Raw genomic sequence first — 16,356 nt, forward strand, 5'->3', positions numbered from 1 at the left:
AATTACATGGCTATTTTAAACTCACTAAACCTTTCTTCAATATTGAGAGAATATGGAAGGGCTTTCAGTATACACTTATGGAATTCTATACCACACGAGAACTTTATTCAAGAATTGAATTGCAAAGCGAAACTGTGAGTCCTCATGCAATGTATTGAGAAGGAAACTTGGCAAACGTCAATGACTGTATACCATTCTGCATCTGATTGAATTTGCGACAATATTACTGCTGAGTTCAGTACCACTGGATAACAAAGAACAACAGTTTAGTTAATCTTTTAGAGATCTTGTGCTATTCTCCATGTGCTATTTGTCTTTGTAATTCTCATCACTGGAGAGTTACAAGGACTACCAGGCACATCTCAGGGCATTCCTTCGTCTCCCTCTTTTGTAAGCACTGTACTGCCTTGTTCTAGGAAATATCGCATATGTTTTGATCTTTATTATCACTGGTTCTGCCCTTTTAACCAATCCAATCTCTTTACCAGTGTACTCTCATACCTTTTTTTTGTCAGTATGTCTTAAATCTAGGTATATCTTTTTTTGTCAGAGCTGGGTACAACTCAAATCGCAAGTACTCTAAGCTAAGTTTGAAAACACAGTCTTAATCTTGCATTACAGATGCAATACCATGCGGTATGTAATATATTACACAATTAATTTTTCAGAGGAGATCCCTTCCAAGTAAGTTAACGGGACTCAAGTAACATAATATAAGCTGATGTTTATTCTCTATCTGACTAATTTTAACTGGACCATCTGCTGTAACCTGATTAACAATGTGTTTATTGCTGATGCCTACAACTTGGACTTCTCTTCCTGAGAGGGGCAGGTTTGGGACTCCTACAGATGAATTTTAGAATGGGTATCCATCAGGAATGAAACATGGTGGCCATTGACTTCTCCATCAATATATAGGCTACTCTGAATACCTCTAGGACTCTTCCAAGCAAACAATCCTCCTCCCCTCTCAGACGCTGTCAATGTGAACTATTCCCTGCCACTTCATAATTCAAAATCATAGTATTTTGTTGGTACTCTGCATTATATGCCATTTTATTTCTCATGTTCTGCTGCATCACCGGTTTATTGCTGTGGGCATTCGAACTGATTTCGGAATCTGCATGTTCAGTCCAGAATTTCCTCTCGGTATCTGTTGAATTTCTTCTGTATTTACCTGAATCCTATTAGGAATTTGCGTCCATTCAGTTTTCTAGTGTTAGATTCTCGCATAAGAATGATACACAATATTATTTTTCAACATTTTAACATTTAAATTAATCCCATTCTCCTTTCCTTCCTTGCATTACCTGATTCATTCCATTCACTCTATTCTGTAATCATCATTTTTCATAAAGTAACAAATATTTTTCACCAACATCAAGATTTGCCAACACAATTCACTCTGTTGAATATGATTACTGATCTCCGACCTCAAACCATTCACTAATAGCGGAAACAAAATTGCTAATTTCATCTTTTTCAGGTTGTTAACTCCACTGTGTTGCCAGTAAACATGCATCAACCTCTCATAAAAGGAATGCACTGATTCCTTAGGTACCTGTGTTTTCTCAAAATCTTAGCCCAATTGATAACCCTTTTTGGAACTAGCTTTTTCAAGTACTCAATTACAGCCTTCTAGTTTTCTGCTATTTCTGTGACTGGCAACTTATTAGGACTAAGCCTAGCTGCTTCTTGGGTTGGTCATCCAACAACAACCTTACATTCTAACCACAAATCCTCAAGAACTACAATCGCAAACAAAGTATTTAAATCAGTCTATAACATTACAGAATTGTGTGTCAATTTATGTATTTTATCATACCACTTTGCTGGATCTTCTTGCAATTTGAGAAAATTCTGTGTAATAGCATCCTAATAAGACCTTGTCCATGGAATATGTACCAAATTCCCCCCTTAAACTTCCCTTAAAGGAAACTCCGAACCCAAATTTGTCCCTACTTCTGAATCACGAGAACATTTCTGGCCTTTCCATCAATCCCTTTTATTTTCTTTCTAGTTGCTGTCCCTTTCTTCCAATTCTCTGTCTATTTTTTAAAATCATTACAGTCTTGCGTTTTCTCAAAGAAATCTTTAATTTGCACTCCTATAGTGGTGAGTCTAATTTCTTTAATTAAATCGTGGTTAATCCATTTTATAATTTCTTTTCACATTTTTCCTTCTGCTAACTCCACCAGTTTGTCATGTGCTTCATTACCCAATCTAGCTGCTTCTTTTATCAAATACCTCATTTCATTGTCATTGTAAGTCAATAGTCTGTTCAAATCAATATTTCCTAGTAATATTTCTCCAAATTCTTTTTTCAAAATTCCATTACAAATTTCTTTAGATGTTGGTTCTACTACCCTACTCTCACATGGGTAACCTGTGTCTAATCCAACGAGTGAGCAGGCATCGGTGGGTACTGTGGGCAGTGAGGATGACCACACAGTGTAGCTGACGGCCACCTTCTTTCTGCCAAGAACAGTTAATAATAGACACCAGAGACTGAGGGACTGAGCTTTAAATGGGTTGTCACTGTAAACTAACAAGAAAATCAATGAAAAAGCTTACAGTTACAACGTTATGTGTAGACACCTTATAAATTACAGAACACCGTACGAAATTCACATTAAAGGTTCAGCTTAAGGAATGCCATTGTTACAACCCAAACCTTGAGAACCATTGAAATTTGGCAGTCATGGCAATATATTCAACAGAAAAATGTTTTTGTACAGAGAAAACAAATTCCCAGAGCAAGAGGGTTTATGTTTACAACCTTGATAAAGCACACGTGTAGCCATCCACCTCATGTGTATCATACCCTAGTTCCTTCATTTACACCTGATTAGGAATAGTTGTGGGAACCCAATTGCCCCACATTTTTCCTACTTGATAAACATGCAGTAAAAGAGCAGTTTGAAGCCACAACAGTGCAAATTATGTTAGCGCAAAAATTCTAAGTGTAATGTAATTCACGCTATGGGGTGTTGCCTCCTCATTTTGAACAGGTGTGGAAATTATGCAAGATGCTGGACTTCACGGGCCTCATTTATGAAAATGTACGCATCGCTGCGTGAAAACAGCGATGCGTCACTTTTCACTGCGCCCTCCTTGCGACACCAATGATGCATCATATTTACAGTATGACGCATTATGGCGCAAGGAGTTACAGATACGTCAGTATTTCTGACGTATCAGTATGGCGCAAAAGTGACGCATTGCTGGAGTGTGTCACAAAAGTGACGCAACTCCAGCAATGTGTCCTTTCACATGGGGCAAGCCCCATGTGAAAGGGCCTGCGTCAGTCTTACGCCTGCTGTGAGGCAGGCGTAAGAAATTGACGCATTTGTGTCCTAGAAGTGGCGCAGTGAAATCTTATAGATTTCACTGCGTCACTTCCATTACCTTTTCTTGCATCAAAACGCCCCCTTGCATACATTATACCTGGCGCAAGTGTAATGTGGCGCAGGGGGTTACAAAGTGACGCATCTACCTAGATGCGTCACTTTGAAAATATGGCGCAACAAGGCGCATTTTTTACGCCACTGGTGCGTCACAAAAAGTGACGCACCAGCGGCGTAAAAGTGACGTACAGCCTCATAAATGAGGCGCCACATTTGTAAGCTAGTGTCTGACATTCCCCCCAAAACAACAACCAAGGACAAGTTAATTTCCCCTTAAATGTATTAACCTGTTCCAACGGTGCTTTTAAGTAAGTCCCCCCCCCCACTTGGCGTTCTGCTGTAAGTAGATCCTTGTTTCATGCTCTTACCATCTTTACAGAGATCTTAACAAGGGTCCCAAAGGTTGTATCAAGTTTTACTTTAAATATTGCATAAAGGGGCTGCTGAATGTATGCCTAAGGACTGCTTTTATCTGACCTATCACTTTTTGTAACAAATTCAGTTCACTGACCAAAATTAGGATATATGATTCTTTATTGCGATGGATTTATTATCTTTGTCAAAAAATGTATAAATAAATATTTTCATTTCTATAGCAGTGATCCTTTTATCATGAAATATAATTTGTTGAATTGGTTATTTAGAATTTTAGAAAATAGTTAAGAATAAAGTTATATCATCTGTCATCGTTTGAGGTTACTTGAGTGTCACACAGGGAAGTCTAAACAGCTAGACAATGCCATACTCCTCTTAGAATCTTTGAACACGTGTTGCTATCATGTACTTCACTGTTTTGAGTCTGGCCACTCAGCATTAATTTAATGTACTTAATTCTATCAAAGACGACAACAGATCCAGATTATTTTATACTATCAATGGTACTGATAAAATAGGATTGAGTTGTCTTATCGTTTACTGCAGAATTTTATTAATTTACAGATGTCTAAATAATCTTTCATTATGGTTGGAAAATGTTTATACCTTTTTTCTAAACTGTACTGGTGGAAGACTTTATATTGTTCAGTGAAGTGTTAAGGTACCTCCCAAGTTGTTGGAACATGTTTTTCTGCAAGATCCATTAACTATAACCGAAACCTTTGGCCCAGGTATTAAAGCGTCTAGTGATGACAAATTATGTTTTTACATGGGAGCTAAAAAAACTACGGATTTAGTATTTCTATGACACAATGCTACAGGATTGTGCTTACCTCTATGGCCGGAGACCCATGAGTCTTCGTAAATCTCATGTTTTCTCCTGACACACCAGGTTCCTCAGCAGGACTGATGACGGAAGTGCGGCTCCTGCTTTCTTCATCCTCCCAACTTACTGCATCTCCTGGAGATTGCTGCCCCAACAGGATTAAATTTCCAAAGGTGACATCTGACTTGGTGTGATGAGGGGCCTTTCGGTGCTTTGACCCATAGCGAGATCCATAGTAGGAGAGAATAGGCTCCCGGCGGTGGTCAAGGCGTGGGCGGTTGCTCTGGTAGGCAGGTAAATGAAGGCAGGCATGATCTTGGCAAATGGAGGATCCTTCAACTGAGGTTGAACTCTGGAATGCTGCAATGCTTGACCCTTCGGTCCACATGTTCATACTGCCTTCCATTTTCGGTTCGTCAATTCTTAAGTCATCCATTTGATCAATGGTTCTTTGGACTGTGTTAAGACATGAGATAGTGTGTGCATTCCTGTCCTTATAATAGTCATCCGCTTCATCATAATACCTGTCCCCTAGCATAGTGTAATAAGTGTTGTCCTCGAGTATTCCCTGATCCTTCTTAATTGAGGCATGTATGCACTGTAGAGACATTTCATAATATTTGGTGAGCTCATAGTTCATCTTCAGCTGCTGCATGGAAATGAAGGGGTGTTTCATGGCAGCATTAGGATTGATCCTCTCATGAGAGTCCCAGGTCAGCATCCTCTTGATTAACTCAACCATGTTTTTTAAATCATAATACTCAGCCAGAACTTCGCAGTCGGGGAAGACAGACTTGTTGACATTCACCGATTCAATCTGATCCAGAGACTTGAGGATGTATTTTCTCCTCTCCAGAGGTTTCACATTTGTTTCCGCCTGGTACTCCGATGCTGACTTGAGCTGCCACTGGTTCCCAACTTGGGGTTGTGGGTTCCTCTTAAAGAAGCTGGAAGTTTTACTAGCTGCATTTAGAAGTTGCATCTTCGGCATGCCTTGGGTTTCACAGATGTACCGGATTTGGTCGTACTCATTGTTGCCAGGGTAAAGGGGCCATCCGAGCTGGAGCTCTCCCATCACACATCCTAGAGACCACATGTCTACCTTCTCACAGAATGGCAGGCCAAGTAGGATCTCAGGGGACCTGTAGAACCGGGACTGGATGTATGGCTCTTTCACATAGCGGACCTCACTGAAAATGCTTGCTGATCCAAAATCAATCACCTTCACTCTGAAAGGATATCTGGCTTGGTCGACAATCATGATGTTTTCAGGCTTCAGATCAGCATGAATAATGGCAAGTTCCTTTAGTTTGGACAGAGCTTTTAGCACTTGTGTTGTGACTGTCCTTATGTGTCTGATTGGCAATGGGGCAAAGTTGTTCTCCTTCTGATACTCAAACAGGTTTTGTTCCAAAAGCTCAAAAACCAGGTAGAACTTCAAGTCGTCATGGAAGTACTCATAAAATTGGACAATGTGAGATTCCTCTGAGTCTACCCCTTTCATGGCCTTCAGCAGCTTTAGTTCGTTTTTTATGATCCTGCTCCGGCAAACGTCGTTTTTGAGAATTTTAATGGCCACCATCTCCCTTGAACTCCTTTTCCAACTCTTGGCCACTTCTCCGAATGTCCCTTTTCCCAAGATCTCAATGATATCATAACAGTCAGTTTCAGACTGGAGTACTGCCATGTTAACCTGCTCTTGAACTGTTCTTTATAAGGAGCCCCAACACAAAGCAAATGCCCAGTGGAATTTTAGCTTCTGCCAAAGACTGTATCTCTGGAATGATGTGTCTAGGTAACAATGGGCAACATTCTGCTGTTTCCAAGATGGTGGCATTCCATGATGGCTGCATGAGCTGATATATCATTGCATGTCAGAAGTCTTTTGGAACACCTTTGAGGCAAATAGTTCTTTTTTTTTGGTCCTAATAGATTTTGGGAAATGCTTTCCAAAAAGAGATCTAATTGCGGGCTGATCTTAGTAAATTAAATGCTTGTTTCTCATTTCTGCATATTTCTTGTTTTCTTGTGATCCATTTATCATTTATGCTAAATGTGATTCTGACTCCTGATCTAAGCAACTCCTACGAATAAGAGAATTGGGCAGGTCTGGTATACAGTGTGTTTCTATTAAAATCAGTGACTTTTTTGTGCAATACGTTGATTGAGTTAATCCACTGTGTTGACTCTTTTAGAATCATGGTTGTTTAATGAAAATAAACAGATTAGTTGTTTGGTGGGGGCTGGGGAGTGGTGGTTGCAGCTCGCCTTCAATTGGCAAACCAAACATTGTTGTTAAAGGGCGCGACTTGTGTCCATTAAATTATTTATCTGAAGAACATGTTCAATCTGCCATATAACTGTTCAAGATTTTATTTTTATCAAACATGCAAAAAAAATAGTATATCCTAAATTAACTCCATTGTTACACTAATGAAAAGGGGAAAATCGGTTTATACTCATCAGAGATCTGGAGCAAAGAGGAAGGAATGGAAACACAGCCTTTCATGCACATACTTCATTAAAAGTCTTACATATATCTGTAAAACGTTTAATTTTGGATCTGTAGACTCCCAGTCCCCTTTCATTTGTAGAATCTGGACCTGCCATCGAGGTAAGTGATAATGATGAGAGTAAAGATATGTTTTGATTGCACTGGATTCCTTCTAATTGGTAACCTGAGACCCCGATTGTAGTTGGTCAGAAAAGGGGTAGTAATTTACCACACCCAGTAAATACCATTACTTCAGCTTGGGAGTGATTACTAGCTGGGGGCTGACTTCCCATCCATGTGCAAACAGGATTTTGCATAGGTAAGAATTACCGTGCAAACAGGAGTTTGCATGTGGAATTGAATTCCTAGCTGTGCGATAAGGATTGCACCCCCACTGCTTTCTCCAGACAGCTTTGTTTTGGTGACGAAATTTATCGAGTGAGAGAGTTTGGAAACAAAGGCTAATGCATGCTTTAAATAGTAATTTCCCAATAAGTTCTCAAATTTCCAAGTGAAAACTCTTGCAATAGGAGGTATTTAAGGACCCCGGGTACTACCTAGCGCTGGGATAATGACTGACATTTACCAGGTGAGGTAAATACCACACCCCTATTTGCCCCATTTATAATCTGGGCTTCAGAAATTAGTCATAATACAGGGAATCTGTATTTATCGCACCAAATTCTATATTTTTGCTGTGTATTGTACCATGATAAATTTCAGCAAGTTTGAACCGAAAAATTGCGGAGGGCAGTGGTACTGCAAAACCTGGAATTTCGGTGTCTTTGAGAGGAGAGGCACTTCAAGGTAAGGTACATTGGTAGCAGGACATGGAGGCCTTAGCCAGTAATCAGACAAGAGTTGTTGCGGCCCATGGTGGTTGCTCAGAAGTGGTGTTTCATTATATCTTTCTTAGAAGGGAAGACTGACAGGGCAACTCTGATGAGTGGAGAATGTCATTCCACTCTACAGGTGTTCAGATGGTGCAGGCGTGTTTTCAGGTCTCACTGTACCACTGGAGATCATTGTTCACACGTTTTTAGAGCTACATGCAACTTTAACAAGCATTGGCATAGCCAATAGGTCTCGCTTTTGGGACCTAATAAGTATTTACTTATGCAGCACAATATCCTTGGTGCAACAACATCAAATGTTGCATGGCTAAACACTTATAAGGTACAAGGCTTAGCCATGCAACAGCTGATGTTGTTGCACCAAGGATATTGTGCTGCAAAACTAAATACTTATAAGGTCCCAAAAGCGGGACCTATTGTCTATGCCAATGCTTGTTTCTTTAAGAATTCTAACCAGAACCAGGCAGTCCACCCATACTCGCTTACATGAGAGAGCTCGACAAAAAGCACATAGGTAACCACTCTCCCAGCTGCAGACTAAGGGGGCAGCAAGAGGAGCACAGGTGCAAGTATTTGCAGAGTTCCCTGGGACTGTGGACCACCAGATATGGTGAACTAGCAGGTTGAATGGGAAACAACACGGGGTGAGCAAGAAGCCAACTTTGGTTTGCATTTCAGAGGAAGGTTCAATTTTTGCGAGCGCCTTCTGTTATGGTCTCAGCCTCGGATAGTTGCTGAGAAGCTGTCAGTTTGTGGATAAATCAATGTATTTTGGTATTGCTCACAAAACCAGGCTCACAGCTTGAAAAGTAATGGAAATCTTCGACGAGCCTGTAATATCTGTTAATGATCCTTACATCTCTCTTGCCTTTAAAGTTACTTGAATCACACTATTCCCTGTGAGATCCCCAAATATTTCCTGGGAAAGAGAAACAACCATAGTGTTGTACTGAAGGCATCAAGTGTGAACCATACGTGTAGACAACAGGTGACAGGTAAACCAGGCTAAGGCTCACAGTATTTTACTTGTATTCCTAAAGGACCTCACGAGTCTGCCTAGTCCAGTATGAAGAACATTGGACTGATACATTCAAGAGAGGCAGCATCTAAAAGCCCCTGCGAGGGAGAGTGTTTGGTAAGCTCGCGTGTACAGGTAAAATGGAGACCCGTATGGTTTCCTGCGCTCTGGCGGGCCAGGGGACAGTTTTTGGGAGCAATGAAGTCTAAAGACCATCGCGCAAGTGCCATCGCTGAGAGCGCAGGCTCAGGGGCCACACTAAACACTTTTCACAGGCGGAGGCGAGCTAAGGCGCCAGTTCCCCAGAGAAAGCTGCAAAGCATATGCATTCAACCAAGGCTGGACAAAGGCCTTAATTAAAAAAAATAGAACAATAGGCTCCACACCTGAAAAGTGGGCATTCTTTCAGCACCATGACATTTCCAACAACAGGGCCTTGACGGCTGGTCTCTGCCTCCCAAACCCCCTCTCAGGGAGCAACCGTCTCTAAAAGCGGCACTAACATCATTAACCTCCGGGGAAGAAAGTTTAACCAAAAACAGGACTCCATCTCGAACTGGGAGAGCCGGGGCCGCAGCGCGAGGTGCACTCAATGGGGCCTAAATCCCTCCGTATGCTCTTCAGCTTAACTCCGAGAATAGGCCTCTGCGGAGCCCGTGGCCTGGAAGGGGCTTCGGACGCCAGGTGTACACAGGAGGGGGCTTAGCCATCACTAACATGAAGGCAAGAGCCAGAGTGGAATGGAAGCCGCCGTGCAGATGGGCACCTGAAAGGGAAGAAATGGCCTCTCCAGGCAGAAAAGATGTGTTTGTGAGGAGACAAAGGAGGCAGTGAATGGCTGCAGGGGGCAAGGGTTGTAGCACGATAGTCAGTCATACTTGTTTAACCCTGCACCAGGAGAGAGTGCCCGGGGGTGAGGGTGGGGCGAGCCGAGGAGCGAGTGCAGGGGGCCTGGAAGAGTGGTTGGAGCAGGGAGGGCGGGGTGTAATGAGAGAGAGAGAAGCCGAGTCAAACGTAAACATCACAAGCGCTGCTCCTTCTCCGGTGTTGGGCACAATACAAACTGCTAAACCTGGAACTGGTGGAAATGTGAGACACAGAAAAATGGGCATGCCAGAGTAACGTGTACAATACAGAGCTGTAACACAGATCAAAGAGGTACTCAAGGCACTGACAACGAAGTGAACAAGTGGGAGCGGTGGGGGAGAGTACGCGTGCGCGCCGGCAAACACACGATTGGTGCGCGTGCAGCAGCGCCGAATGTGAAAGTAATCACGCTCCAGATGGCGCCTCTGGCGCTGAAAGCTGGCAGCTGTGCACGTTCACGTGAATGCTAGCATAAGGCATTAGCATTAGGCCAGCAAAGGCCGGTGGGTAGCACTTTGAAAACACACACTTACTAAAAGTAGAGCAACAGCGCATGCTCTGCTCTAGGCTCGACCTAAAAATTACTTTTAGGCATCAATTGGATTTTGCTGTCCTGTAAGATGACATAGCAAAGAACATCCCAAAGAAAAGAAGGCGTAAAAGGAAAAAGTTTCTCTTCTAAACTAACATTTTGGAGCTTATTTAGAGTTTGCCGCTGGCACCACGACACGAAGGGGAGTATGGGGGGACAGCGCCCTAGTCCCACACGTCGGGCGAGCGTAGCCTGCAGCGCGCCCCCCTGAGACGCCCCCCCGGCCAACAGCCAATGGGGAGGGCTCACCTGGGGATGGGGGAGGCGTGTCCAAGGGTATATGACCGGGCCAGCATCTAGGCTCGGCCTTTAGTTCCCGCGCCTAGTCCGAGGCTGCTCTGCGCTGAAAGGCTGCTCTGCGCTGAAGCCTGTTCGAGCGTCGTCGTCGTTGTCGTCGCCGCCGTTAAGCGAGGTACGTGCTACCGTCTCGCCTCCCCCCGTCCCTGGGCATGACCAGGTTGCACGGGGCCCCAGTGGTACTAGCCACGGGGGGGGGGGTTAGTGGTGGCAGCGCTAGGAGCGCGGGCTGATAGGTACGTAGCGCCGTAGGAAATAGGTGAGTCCGTTGTTCAGCCCCCCAGGTGCCCGCTTCACCCTTCGGGGGTAGCAGCTTAATGGCACACGTGGGCGCGTAGGAGTAACCACGACCCGGGCAGGAACAAAGAGCGGTTCGTATGGCACCCTGGGTTCGAAGCGATTTACACTTTTGCAGCTCGCTGTTCACACGTCTCGCTCCCGGCCGCCCCGCAGTCAGGGCCGCGTGGTTGGGTCGACGGGGCGTCCGCCGGGACGGGGGGGGGGGGGGTTTGAGAGTTCGAGTCCCCAAGAGAGTTCTGTTCGGGATTGCAGGCATACTGGGAGGCTGGATCGGGCAGGAACGTCGAGCGACGGGGTGTGCATTTTGTTGGCACACGGCAGGGATACTATTACGTTTGGGCTGTTCCCCCGTTGTTCTTGGCTCTGCGCCTGTGTTTAGAGAGTGTCGCCTCCCACTACGGGCTGCCTGCCAAAGACAGTGCCCCAGGCGACCACCGGTGGGGGTGCCCTGCTCTACAGGCTCACGGCGCAGTTAGCGAGTTTGGCCCCTGTCCAAAGCAGGAGGATCGATCCTTTTGTTTCATGGTAGCCAGCAATGTCTGCCATGTCAGCGTGTCCCCTGAATTACACAAAAGCACAGCTGGCTCCATTCCACAGGGTCAGGAATTCGATCGTAATCGTGGGCTTTTACATTGCGGAGACCAGGCCAATAATACTGTAAATAGGTAATGTGCAGACAAACTCATCGCTCAGAGCGTTTCCAACAGTAAGACCACTCAGCAGTGCACATATGTTCACACTGGGAGCGCTACGCCACCCCTCCTTAAAACTGACTATAAACATTCTAGTGGCTGGGCGATTTCGGCCCAATCACCATAAAAGAGCTCCTGACAGTTTCACCTACCAGTGATTGTACCCTCCTGAGGCGGAAGCCGGGAGGCTAGAGTTCGAGCAGCAGAACAATTGGCTGCTCCTGCTAAATTAATCAACTTACAAAGCTCGTTTTTGCATTGAAACTTTTTACCAGCACTCATGCTGTTTTAAAACTGCACAGAATTGTTTTTTATTGTGACTTTGTAAAAACGCTGTTTATTGTCCATAATTCCTGCTAAACCTACCTGAGTGAGCCGCTTCCTCGTGCAGACTAATTGCACGACCTGAAGCAGTTTAGGGCTCCCGGTCTGCCTTATTTACTTATCCCCGAGGCACTCAATCCACGGCCGCCATCTTAGATAGGGGCCTGGACAGCGCTCTAGTGGCTGGGCGATTTCGGCCCAATCACCATAAAATGAAGCCCTCTTCTCGTCCGCGCAGCGGGCGGGCGCAGCGGGCGCGCCGGAGGCGCGCCAGAGGCAAGCCCGTCTGGGCCCGTCCGAGCCAGGCCGGGCACAGGGCCACTTACTATGCCCAAATCAGGAGGTAAGAGAATACAATACTCGAGGGATCATCTCCTTCAATACCGCCCGACCACATCTACCCTTACCCCCATACCGTTAACCTCTGACAATACTAGAGGGAAACACCTCACAATTAAATCAGTCAACCTAGCGTTACTTAATTGCAGATCTGCATCTAAACACTCCGTAGAAATCAACCAGCTGATCCAGGATATGACATTAGATGCCCTTTTTCTTACGGAAACATGGCTTACGCCCCATTCCGAAGCTGACATCGTCAATATGCTACCCACAGGCTACCTCATACTATACCAAAATAGACCTAAGGGTAAAGGAGGAGGGTTGGCGATTGTTTATAAAAACACCCTTACCTGCAGAATACAAAATGGAGGTATCGAGGATTGTGAAAATCTACACTTTTCTCTCCAAATAAATCCCAATAAAACCCTTTCGGGATTTCTCATCTATCGTCCCCCCACCAGTCTAGGAAATTTCGTCAACTCTCTGCTAGAGGCCACCATATCCATGGGCACTTTGACCTCCAGCCTTCCCCTTCTAGGTGACTTAAATCTCCACTTTGAGGACAACAAAGATAAAGTTGCTGGAGATATAATCTCGGAATTAAAAGCATTTGACATCCAACTTAAAAACTCCGAAGCAACTCACTCCAAAGGACATCTGTTAGATCCACTCTTCACTAATCTCCTTAATCTAGAAGTCTCCCACCCACTCCCCCTCCCATGGTCAGATCACTTCCTGATTCCTTTTTTTTGGCAGATCACTCCTGACACTCCCCAGACCCTCACCCCAAGACAACAGGATAGAATTTGGTCCAAAATATCTTTTGAAAATTGGATGCAAAAACTAACTCACTCTGCCCCTTATGCTGACCCCGACCCAGACAAAGCAGATAAAAAATTTAACAACTGGCTTACCTCTACCTTAGACCAAGTCGCTCCGAAGAAAAATCTAAAGAAAAAATGCACCTCTTTTAAATCCCCCTGGTACTCCCAAGAACTCAAGATTCTTCAGAAAAATTGTAAAGTTCAAGAACGCAAATGGAGGAAAAACTGGGACCCTCTTCTCAAAGAAGAATATAAAAAATCAATGAACATCTATAAACTAGCCCGAAGGTCAGCTCAGGCCTCCTTCTATGAGGAAAAAATCAAATCTGCCTCTAATTCGTCCCGTGAGACCTATAAAATCTTTAAAAACGTATTAAAAATTCCAAATCCCTCCCCAACCCAGTTACCCTCTGTTGCTAGATGCAATCAAATAGGATCTTATTTTCAGAATAAAATAACTACCATTCTACAAACCCTCCCCCCCAAATCTGACAAAATCCCCGCTGAAACCTTTACCCGTCCATTAAATGGTCCTATCCTCGACAGTTTCTATCAGATGACCAAGGAAGAATTTCTTAAAACTCTCTCAGGGATGAAAAGTGGCTCTCCAAACGATCCTGCTCCCATTCACATTCTCAAACAAGTGGGACCCACTATCTCACACCAGGCCACCGATCTCATCAATGCCTCCCTCAGCCAAGGAGTGGTCCCCCATAGCTGGAAACACGCAGTAGTGAAAGCCATCCAGAAAAAACCAGGTCTCGACCCACTGGATCTCACCAACCTTCGCCCTATCTCCCTATTACCAGGGATACGTAAGATCACGGAGAAGGTTGTTAAACAACAACTATCGGCTTTCCTAGAAGCCAACAACCTTCTTCGCCCTTCTCAAACTGGGTTCCGTCCTGGGCAGGGGACCGAGACCGCCCTTCTTCAAGTGATGGAGGAAGCCAGATGCATCTTGGATTCAGGGGGATCGGTGCTACTGATCCTCCTGGATCTAAGCGCTGCATTTGATACGGTGGACCACGAGATCCTGATACAGCGACTGTCCAACTTAGGTATAAGAAACACCGCACTTCCCTGGCTCACTTCCTTCCTTAAAAACAGAACCTTTCAGGTCTGTGAAGGTAATGAGCGATCCGACTTTTTTCCCCTCCAGTGTGGGGTCCCCCAGGGCTCTTCATTGAGCCCTACACTATTTAACACCTATATGGCCCCCCTGGATGAAGTGGTCTCCCCATTTGGGATAAAAACCATCACATACGCTGATGACACCCAAATGGTGGTCTCTTTTTCGCTAGAGAGTGATCGAATCAAAAACCTTCATGACTGCCTTGAAGGGATCTATCAGTGGATGTGTGATTCAAGACTGAAACTGAACGGCTCTAAAACCGAGCTCATGCTACTGGGACCACAAACATCACCCCTCCCCAGCGCAATGTGGCCATCTTGCCTAGGGACCCTCCCCAACCTAAGCCGGAGCTCAAAAGTCTGGGTTTCTGGTTAGAACAGGACCTTTCTCTTAAAACCCAGGCAAAAAAAACCGCAGGTATCTGCGTAGGCCTACTTCGTTCAGCTAGAAAAATTCTCCCTCTGCTCCCTGCCCCCTCTCAAAAGCTCCTAATACAAGGGCTGATATCATCGAGGCTAGATTATGGCAATGCCCTCTTCCTGGCAGACCCTGAAACAACCTTGAACATCTTGCAGAGAACTCAAAATGCCGCTGCTAGGCTCCTGACAGGCACCTCCCGCAGAACATCAGCTAAACCTGCATTGAAGACCCTTCACTGGCTCCCAATCCTCATAAACATCTCCCCGCGGCTCCGCGCTGTTCCGGTCGTCTCGCGTCGTCTGGCGTCGTTCACCAACCGAGCCTGCTCCACTCATTGGAGGGGTTCCAGCTGGTCGAACATGTAGTGGCTGTTGGGGAAGCGTGGACCACCCCGCACTCGTTGCGCCGCTTTGGGCTGCCGTGTGTGGGGCACGGCACGAGTGTGCATCACGGGGCACGCAGAGCGCCTAGAGCGGCTTTGGGGGGGAAACATGGCATAACCGTCCACCCCCTGGCCATGGTACAGTCCCTGTGGGGGCTGCTCGCATATCGAGAGGGACTCGGTCGGGAAGCTCGTGTGCCCGCTCTCCCACCCGTGGTGGTAAGGGTGGGACAGGGCAGCCCACGTGGCCGTACCGTAACCGTGCCGGCGCGCTCACGGTAAGTGGGGGCTGTTTGGCTCATAGGCTGCTTGGTGTTCTGCTGCCATGGCTGAACAAAGGTGTCTGCCAGACGGATGTATGATGATACATCGGAAACCGCAACAACGCAAGCAATTAACTACCACGCTGACGTAACATCGTAAAAGGCATTACATCGCAAGCATTTACTATGCATGCTGTTACCACGCGATTGCAGTGTCTCTGCTGTTTTGTGTCATGACAACGCAGTTCGCAGTTCACATAATCGCCTCCTGCTACATCATATTTTTTGTTCTGAGTTTATTAACTTCCTGGGCCGTGATCTTTGTAATCGTGGGGATTTAGGCTTGGGTTTTGTAAGAATAAATCGCCACAATATGATCACCAATTGAGTATTTTAAAACATTAGTCCGGTATTACAATTAAAACGTGTTAATTGTTGTATGAAGGTTAAGTGTTTTTTTTTGGAGTAGCACCACGGAAATCTGTACATTTTTAAAGTATTATTAAAACGTTGATTACTGTTTGCAATAGTCTTTACCAAGAGGTGCTTGAGAAAAAATACACTTGAATTAGATCAGCTGTTTCACGGTAGTTCAATAAACTAGATCACGATTATCAATGCATTTTGGCCACATTTTAAATTAACTGAGTACTTCACTTAAAGAGACATCACCCATGCCCACTTTTACACATATTCTAGATATAGCAACAATTTGAAAACTGATGTAGTGCTGACTCTAAACTATCCGGCTGAGATATTTGCACATCGAGAAATCGGATATCGTTTTTAACGTTCTCGACATGCATACACTTAATCTATTTATTTCTCCATACAATGCATTTCTCAATGCAAAACCGTTTATATATTTGTTTGCACAACAGGTACATGAGGCGCTTTATGTTTTGTAAATCACATTTGCAGCGCATTTTGTTGGGTGAAAGGGT

The 16,356-nt window shown here is 44.8% G+C and overlaps 1 protein-coding gene across 1 annotated transcript; it reads right to left on the reverse strand.

The window, feature by feature from the left end:
- Nucleotides 1-235: 235 nt before the first annotated feature.
- Nucleotides 236-6,295, reverse strand: HIPK4 (homeodomain interacting protein kinase 4). Its single transcript, XM_078662314.1, has 2 exons — nt 4,616-6,295; nt 236-244 (listed from the first exon to the last, which is right to left on the reverse strand). The coding sequence occupies exons 1-2, from the start codon at nt 6,293-6,295 to the stop codon at nt 236-238; spliced, it is 1,689 nt and encodes a 562-aa protein (XP_078518440.1).
- Nucleotides 6,296-16,356: the final 10,061 nt, after the last annotated feature.

This window comes from Lissotriton helveticus, chromosome 9 (assembly GCF_964261635.1).
Source record: "Lissotriton helveticus chromosome 9, aLisHel1.1, whole genome shotgun sequence".
Lineage (NCBI taxonomy): Eukaryota > Metazoa > Chordata > Amphibia > Caudata > Salamandridae > Lissotriton > Lissotriton helveticus.